The 9,192-nt window shown below is 45.5% G+C and overlaps 1 protein-coding gene across 2 annotated transcripts in view; it reads left to right on the top strand.

Annotated features, from left to right (window-relative positions):
* The first annotated feature begins 479 nt into the window (after positions 1–479).
* Positions 480–9,192, top strand: part of amigo3 (adhesion molecule with Ig-like domain 3) — a 15,724-nt gene continuing 7,011 nt past the window's right edge. Inside the window, exon 1 of one of the 2 annotated variants that reach the window (XM_031872217.1) lies at positions 480–3,425. In XM_031872217.1, coding sequence (XP_031728077.1) covers positions 1,992–3,425 — 1,434 coding nt within the window. In that variant the 5' untranslated portion in view covers positions 480–1,991. Of the gene's footprint in view, positions 5,327–9,192 lie in introns of those variants that run through there. The other variant, XM_031872132.1, reaches the window with a different exon arrangement.

Genomic DNA, 9,192 nt, shown 5'->3' with positions numbered 1-9,192 from the left:
AGTACATTATGGTCCATGGGTGACGTCAGTGTTATCATGAATACAGAGGTAAGAACGATGTGTTGCACCTTTAGTCATGTCAATAAAACACACACCTGCAATCACGTGTAAAAAAACAACAATTTAGATGCACAAGCATGTAAAGTTTGTTTGTTTTTTTCAAATAAATGTCAGTCTGCGTTGAAGTTTATTCACATTTAGATAGTAATGTTTGCAGAGATCTGGTGTTTCCCCCAGAATCCCCCTCACACTGTAGCAGCATAAGCCTCGGGTGGAGAGACAGAGAGAGAGAGAGAGAGAGAGAGAGAGAGAGAGAGAGACAGAGAGAGAGAGAGAGAGAGAGAGAGAGACGTGGTGATGAAAACAACGTGAGAGCCTGAAACAGAAATAGACAAGAAAAGAGCAGTAAAAAGAGGAGGAAGGTGCTGTGTAAATGTGTGTGTGGTGGGCGGGGGGGGGGTTAAACTATAATGGAGAGGAAGAGGAGGAGGAGGAGCTGGGAAAGCACCAGAGGAGGCAGACACACAGCTCACAGTCACAGCGAGTGGTGAGGAGACGGGAAGCAGCTCACAGCTCGACCTCCAGCACACTCACATCTGGAGTCACATGTGTGTGTATATATACACATATATACACACATATCTGGAGAGGAATAACGTCTCTCCTTCTATCCGTTTCCTTCTTTTTTCTGAGCCTCGGAGAAGAGAAAGAAGAGCTCCCAGCTGCATGTTTCACAGATTTCTCTTCTGCATACAAAATCTATCATCCACCCACTGCTGAAGAAAAAAAAACACGTCTCTGCACGGATCAGCCGGAGGAGAAAGACAGTCAGAGTGTGTGTGTGTGTGTGAGTGAGTGTGAGCTTTAAGTGGCTGCGAGTGAAGAGAAGTGAAGCGAAGTGGACGCGATGCTGACTTCTTTGAAAATCTGATCTCGCGACTCGGGGCGTGTGCTGTGGGCGGCAGACAGCTGGGGTCCGTGATTCACAAAAAAACAAGAAGAAGAAAAAAAAACAGACTTGGCGTAGAAAAAACAAAGAGACCGAGACGAACAACTGAGATGAAAAAAGGCTCCTCTTCTGTTTGGAGAATACAAAAAACATCACCGGGTCTGTTTACGTTCTATTTTTTGAAATGAGGAGGACGAGCCGAGGAGAAAGTCTTCAGGACCTAACGATCGGGAGAGGACTTCCTGTCCGTGTCGGAGGTACTGGAGGTGCAGCTATGGGCTAAACGGGTCTCCGAGGGGGAGCTGAACGCACAATGTTTTCTCAGACTGCAAATAAAAGGATTCTACAAGCACAACTCCTCCTTTTTTCTTCTACTGGATGAGTTTTTAAGCGACTGAACTTTGACTGCGTTCATTCAGAGTTTGTTTTCACCCTGCTGAGCACAAATCACACAACAGAAGGGATTTTGTTTGTTTACAGCGGGTGCACCTGGACCTCTCAAACTCTGTTTCCACCTCTCTTCATTTGATTATTTATTTATTTTTAAATCTTGTTTGCCCTCTCCAGATGGCCGCCACGCTGGCAGGTGGACGCAGATGCGATCGCCTCATTCAACATTAACCGGGTTTCACAAAAATAAAACGATCACGCCTGGAGCTGGAGGCGTTTATCACAGTGACTTTGTGTTTGTGCCCCGCAGCTTAAATGCAAATAAGCTTCCTCTCTTAAGACGTGTCTTGGAAACGATAAGAGACCGAGGGATTCGAACATTTACACCAGCATATCTGGCTGCAGTATAAGAGGCTTTAGCTCCATATGTAAAAGGCCTGGAACAAGGTAAAGAAACATGAAAAACAAGTGCACACACTCATGTGTTAGTCTGGCAGGAGTCTGTCTATGTCAAATGTGAATTACTTGATGAAAATGAGAAGAATCAGAACAGCATGAAGGATGTGAAAAGCACGTTTGAAAGAGTTATAATACAGAGAAAACTATAAACAGATCTCTGCGCTGCTGATGCCCGCAGCCTGCTGGTGGCATCATGTTGTATGTTGCTGGGAGCGGTGGTTTTCCGCAGGGTGTAGTGGCACCAGCGGTTACAGCGGCATCGCCGTCGTGGTGGTCCATTGTCATCTTGTTAGTTTGTCTCCAGCTCCCCCAGCCGGGCCCGGTCCAGGCCACCGTCTGCCCGTCTCAGGGCTCCACCCAGCCGGGCAGATGCCTCTGCGCCTCAGACATCCTCAGCTGCACCGCCGCGGGTCTGGATCAGGTGCCCCGAGAGATGGCCGTCTCCGTCGTCACTCTGGATCTCAGCCACAACCGGATCGCGCAGTTGGAGGGGGGCAGCTTCGAAGGACTGAACCGATTGGAGACGTTACGGATAGCGCACAACCGGCTGACTGTTATTCAGCTTGGGGCATTTCGAAACGCCTCTGGGACGCTGCTCCAACACCTGGACCTGTCGTCCAATCAGCTTCGTGTTTTGGAGCAGCATTACTTCCTGGATCTGACCGGTTTGAAGGAGCTGCTTCTGTTCAACAACCGTATTGCCCACATGGAGAGCAGAGCCCTGGCTGGACTGGGCAGCCTCCGCAAGGCCTACCTCAGTCATAACCGCCTCACAGACTTCCCCTTCTTTTCCATCCAAGAGCACAGCCACCCTCACCTTACCATGCTGGACCTGTCCTCAAACCGCCTGTCCAAACTACCCCTGGAGGACATAACAAACTTACCCATCTCAATGCAGAGAGGACTCTACCTTCACAACAACTCCCTGGTCTGTGAGTGCTCCATGTACGGACTGTTCAGGCACTGGGACCAGAGAGGATTTGCCTCGGTGACTGACTTCCGACAGGAGTACACCTGTCTGGTCTACGGGATACAGAGAGGTACCGTGCGCTTCTTCCAGCACGGCCGCTACTTTGAAAAATGCAACTTGACCGCGATGAGTCAGGGGCTGAAAGAGCAGAATAGCAGTGTTTCAGTGAAGGTGGGAAAGCCGATGCTGCTGCACTGTGTGAGCACTCTCATCGGACAGCATGTGACCTTTCTCTGGGTGTCACCGAATCAGGAATACGTGGCACCTCCGGGGAACAACGGATCCTTAAAGATGTACGCCAACGGCAGCTTGGAGATCGTGGCGGCTCGTGCGGAGGACTCCGGCATTTACTGGTGTATGTCTCTGGACCGGCAACAGCAGCGCAACGAGACGCAGGAGGTCAATGTGACCGTGGTGCTGCACAACGACGAGCTTCACGAGCCGTTCAACACCGGATTCACCACCTTGCTGGGCTGCGTGGTGAGCCTGGTGCTGGTCCTCATGTACCTCTTCCTGACGCCCTGCCGCTGCCCTCCCTGCCGCAAAGTACCGACCCCGGCGACCCCGAGCCAAGGGAAGGAGGCTGGAGCAGGGAGTGCCCAGTCCTCCATCCTCACCCCAACCCCGCCGGCGACCACTGAGGGCCCGGGCCGCAAGGTCAGTACCAACAAGCATGTGGTCTTTCTGGAGCCGATCAGAGAGCAGCAGAACGGCAGAGTCAGGGCAGGGACAGGAGGACACTTGGGTCCAGGTTTACTACTAGGGGCAGAGCAGCACTCAAAGCTCCACAACCAGTCACAACAGAGGGCAGGGGAGGCGGACCCCATCATGTCCATGTTCTCAGACACTCCGATCACGTTGCAATAGCAGAGAGAGAGCAACAGACAGTATCATCACCTCTCACTCACTTCCCCCTCTGCTTCTTCACCACCTCACTGCCCCTAGAACCAGACCACCTGCCACTGCCCCTAGAACTAAACTACCTGCCACACCCCCTAGAACTAGACCACCTGCCACTGACCACAGAACTAGACCACCTGCCACTGACTTAAGCACCAGACCACCTCCCACTGCCCCCAGCACCGGACCACCCCCCACTGCACCCAGAACCAGACCACTTCCCACTGGCCCTAGAACCGGATCACCTCCCTTTACCCCCAGCACCGGATCACCTTCCACTGCACCCCAGCACCGGACCTGAGCAAACCGGTAATCCATACTGACTTTCAAAATGTATCTTTTCTTTGCAACAGCCTGATAAAAACAAAACAAGTTGAAGAGATTGAATACTGTCAACAATATATATGTGTAAATGTGGTTGTTTGCCCAAAGTCTTGCCTACTAGGCCCTACAGACAGCCATCAACCAATGCACTGTGATGGGACGGGCTCAGGCAGACTGAGAGGGTAGGGACGGTGCTCACGGAGAAGTTACAGGAAAGAGCGGACAAAGACGCAGGAGAGGAAAGTAAAAAAAATAAAAATCTTGCAGGATTTAAAACCAAAAATAGAAAGATCATGAACTCGGGATACTGCCTCGTAGTCTGAGCGAGGAAACTGTGTTTGAGATGAAGTTTAAAGGACGTCAGGGATGTTTTTCCTGCCACAACGATGGAGCATGGACTGCTGCTGTCCCTTTAAGCACGGCTTGTACCTTTAATAAACATTTGCTGCAGATGCCTTCTTGTCTCGTACAGAGACAGAGAAAATAAAAAAATATATCCTTTTTTAGAGCTTTTTAGTGTTTCCTTTTGTAGTCAGTTGATGAGAGCCAAACCAACCTGCGTAGTGTAGCTCTGTCACAATGTGAAACGTTTTAGAGTAGACAAGCTAGAGAAGAAGAGGAGGATCTTTTATCAAGTAAAAATAGAAACAGTTTTAAAGGATAAGGTTTGAACTCCTTCCCCTATCCTTCCTCCTCCTCCTCCTCCTCTCCCTTGGAACTTGATTACCGTCATCATCAGTCAGAACGAAGTTCGGGAAATCAAAAGGGAAATAAATAAATGAAATGCATCAGCTGAAATTATTTATGCTGCAGAAGAAGAAGAATCATTGTTTTGTTGAGTTGGAGACAGGAGGACTTCTTCAGGCTCTTCTTTTTATTTCACTCTGTCTGAGACTATAAATGTGGAAATGAATCGCTGACAAAGCAAAGATTCGCCGCTGTGTGGTGAATACACAGCAGGACTGACGGGACAATCAGGGCGGACATGTTTGTTGTTTTTTTATTGTCTTCTTCACTGTATTCACTGCATCTGCCCCCTCCTTACACTGACCCCCCTCTCTCCCACCTGTCTTTACCTGTGTGTTAATAAACCTCTGTATCTGGACTGTCCAGGTGAACGCATGCCTTCTTATTGTTACTGGGATATGACAGTGTAAAGAGTCAAGAGTGTGTGAGTGAGTGTGTGTGTGCGCGTGTGTGTACAGCCACAATCTTTACACATTCAGCCTCGACCAGGTGAATAAACTCGGCCGACAATTGACCCTTTGCCAAGTCCCGCCCCTCAAATGCAAACTGACCAATCATAGCGTAGCATCATACAGCTCTGACCAGGGTCCAATAACGATCCAGCTCTGCTCCGTAGACTCATCAGTGGTTTCAGATGTTCTTCATGTTCAGCCTGGTTTAGTGGATGTGGAGCTCATTGTGGTTAAACGTGTGATCGTGATACTCGTTACCCGGAGAGGTTGAAGGAGATAAACGTTTCGTTTCTACCTACAAACCTGTGGAGCTAACATTAGCAGAGTACGTTAGCATGTCATTAACTAGCGTTAGCACTGCTATGCTACATGCTGCTTTCACTTTACAGGAACAGTGTTGTTCCTTAATGTTCATTGTCTTCTCGATAGCTTTAGCTCGATCTTTAGCTTCTATCTTTATGACATGTTTTCACTGAATCAGTTCGACATCCTGATACAGCCTTTAAACACATATAGACCCTTCTGTGGGCTTGACTGGCGTTGCAGCAGTGGGCGGGGCTTAGCAAAGGGTCAAATCTACACATTCAACAACAACTTGACAGATTCTGCAGAAAAATGATCAAATATGATTTAGTTTCTGTGACATCTGGATGAAGCAATGAGAATTTAAGATGCCGTCACAGTTTAGACCGACAATATATATTCATGTTACAACAGTTAGTTGTTATAGTTAATATTTCATTCAAATTTAAACATTTACTGTTAATTCTGTTAAACTGAATCTGCATCTTCAAAATTAATTTTGTCCCTTGATTGTATTTATTTATCCACTAAATAATAATGCTTTATGTCCAACACTTCATTCTGCATAATAATTACATTTACTTTTGATACTATTATAGTTAATATACGTGCTTTCTTTATATAAGAGACACAGTCGGAGCGCAAAGAAGAACATGAAGTCAGAATATTGTTTGTGATAAATACAGAGCAGCAGATCAGACTCATTGTAGGAAAAAGATGAATAAAAATGGATAAATCACGTGTTTGCTCAATAACATCAACACCTCCCTGTTTGGTCGTTTTACTGCCATCATCACCACCTTCACTTCTCTCACCATCATCATCATCATCATCATCATCATGATGCACCAATGTCCTCTTCACTGTGAGAGAATCATGAAGCTAGAAGTCAATTGTTCCGCCTCATTTAAAGCCCCATTTTTGATTTGTTGGTTGAGTTGATCCGAGAAGCTGCGTGTATGAAAGACAACTTATTCAACACCGAATCTGGAAACCATGGATGTTATTTACATTCTTCAACAATAAGACTCAGCCTTTGTGTACTTCTGGTAACAGAACGTTAAGAGTCACAGAGCAACAACAGCGTCGCTTTTCAGTCTGACAATTTTTCACCAGCTCAAATCTCTACCTGTCCTCTCACGCATCAGAGCACACGAGAGAGAGAGAGAGAGAGAGAGAGAGAGAGAGAGAGAGAGAGAGAGAAAGAAAGAGAAAGAGAGCGAGAGAGCATTAACAAAGGAAAAAAACTGCAGGCAAGTGACTCTAAACACTACAAAATGAGGGATTTGGTCAAGAGCAGGAAGACCCATACACTGTATGTATGTACATACATACATACACATCTATATTTGTGTGTGTGTGTGTTAAAGGAGTATACTAGGATGTGAAACGGGCTGTGAGACTGGAGGAAATGTGTTTATTAGCTGCTGTAATTGAGTCTGAATAAAGAACGGGAGGACAAAAACAGACGAGGAGCTCTGAGGACAAAACGAATCTTTACAAACACTAAATCGACTTTGACTTTAAACTGGTTCAGATACAGCGAGGCGGTCGATCTCACACGCTCATTAAAACTCTTCTAAACTCAATCAGACGGAACACGTTCAGGAGAATGAATGCGTTTAAAGAAAACAAAAAACAACTAATTTCTCCACAAAACATGCCAACATTTGCCCCGACATATGCAAATGTATTACATCACGTCTAACCATCGACTTTACATGCGAGTGCATCACCTCTAAAATTCACCTCATGTTCACCTTTAAATATCGAAACCATTCCCATCTTTCCGTCTCATAAGTTGACTAAAAACACGTATCATTACTGCTCTGATATTGTGTAAAGAAGGTAAAATAAAACACCTTTAAACTGGAGCCTTTACATAAAAGCATACTTTATTAACACAAAAAATAGTCGTGACACACACACACACACACACACACACACACACACACAGCTCATTAATCTCCCCGGGTTATTTCCTGTTTCATTCACGCCATTATTCAAATCAACAGGGTATCACTTAACATCAGAAACGAACCTCAGCGGCCATAAATAACCGCTGGAAACCACTGATCGTTATGCAGATGCTGAGACGCTGAAGAATGGGCCATTATTCTAAAGTCGACGAGCCCACTCAGGGGTTCGATGGCGGAGGGGAGATTTGAAACACAGAGGAGGTGAAAGTCACATCCTGGAGGTATTTTTCACACTTTATTAAAAAAGCTCCACTCACATCAGTCACATTATTTACTGCAGAGAAGAAGAAAAAAACTCCGGAGATTTACACCTGAGAACTCCTCTGCTGATGGTTCCTTAAATTCATAATAATAGATAAGAGATGAGTCAGCATATTAGTAATGGAGCCAGTTTGACTACATGGAAACAAAAAGTTGTAGCCGTGTAGTTTCCAGATTTGTGGACCGAGGTAATGAAGCCTAGAGTTGGGCGAATTTGCCGTGGCCACCTTGGCTTTTTTGCAACCAATGAACAGGAAGTGACCATATCTGGACTGAGGAGGAGTGATGTAGAGACGCCATATACGTCTCTGGTAGAGACCTGTCAATCACTGTGTAGCCCCACCCTAAAGCATCCCCTGCTTTATGGTCTGTGTGACTCTAAATGGACCATAATGTACTAAATGAACATCATGCTGTATTGAAGAAGACTTGAAACTAGAGATTGAGACCATAAACTCATGTTTACAATGTTTACTGAGGTAATAAATCAAGAGAGAAGTAGAGGCATTTTCTCAGACTTCTATACAACCAGAGGAGTCGCCCCCTGGTGGACAGTAGAGAGAATGCAGCTTTAACACATGAAGCATTGGCGCCTGAAATGAAAGCTGGTTTCCATCCACTACAGTTATGCGATTGTTAGGAGAGAATTTAGAAAACTTGATAGAAATAGTAGACTTCTCTTTGTTTCATGTATTAATGTGAGGAAGGTCACATCAGATCTGATGAGAATGTTTTAATCTGTCGCTGTTTTCATCTCTTCAGCGGAGCCGTCACGTGCTTCATGTACGTCATCATTTGTACGATAAATCGCATTTTGGCTTTAATTGAACTTTTCCTCAGACGAGCAGTGTTTCATCGTGATCATCAGTAACACTAAGAATTACATCAACAGTGTGATCAAATCAAATATCTGTATGTAAATGTAGAGTTTTTTTTTTAACTCAGACGAGTTTAAAAACTTTTTTGAGATATGTCAAGATTTGTGGGGAATTTTAGGAGTTTCCACTCAGGTTTTTATAGTGTGCAGATTGAAAATGCTTGTAAAAACATGTGGATGGACACGTTCCTAATGAGTCATCAACAGGGTGGTTCTTATATTCCTGAACACTGATCCTCTCTTATCTACATTCATATAGAGATATTTGATTCCACTGTCGATCTGATTCTTTCTTCTACCACTCTAGAGGGTCACTGATGATCATGATGAAACAGTGCGAGTGGTTTGTGGATATTAGATCTCAGAGGAATATCTGTGACTTTGTGAACCCAACAAGGAGACCTTCAGGTCGGCTGTGAGGTGGGAAAGTAAACTCGGTTGAACTTCCTCTTTTTACATCTTTCACACGTCACTTCTTCCTGTGGACAGCGGAGGTCAACACTATGTCGTCCTGGACTATCCTCCCCAGTGCCTCAGCTGAAAGGGTTAATGTGTGTGTGTGTGTGTGTGTGTGTGTGTGT

The sequence above is a fragment of the Anarrhichthys ocellatus genome, unplaced genomic scaffold (genome assembly GCF_004355925.1).
Source record: "Anarrhichthys ocellatus isolate YVR2014 unplaced genomic scaffold, GSC_Weel_1.0 scaffold1, whole genome shotgun sequence".
Classification (NCBI taxonomy): Eukaryota; Metazoa; Chordata; class Actinopteri; order Perciformes; family Anarhichadidae; genus Anarrhichthys; species Anarrhichthys ocellatus.
This window is presented reverse-complemented; position numbering and strand designations above follow the sequence as displayed.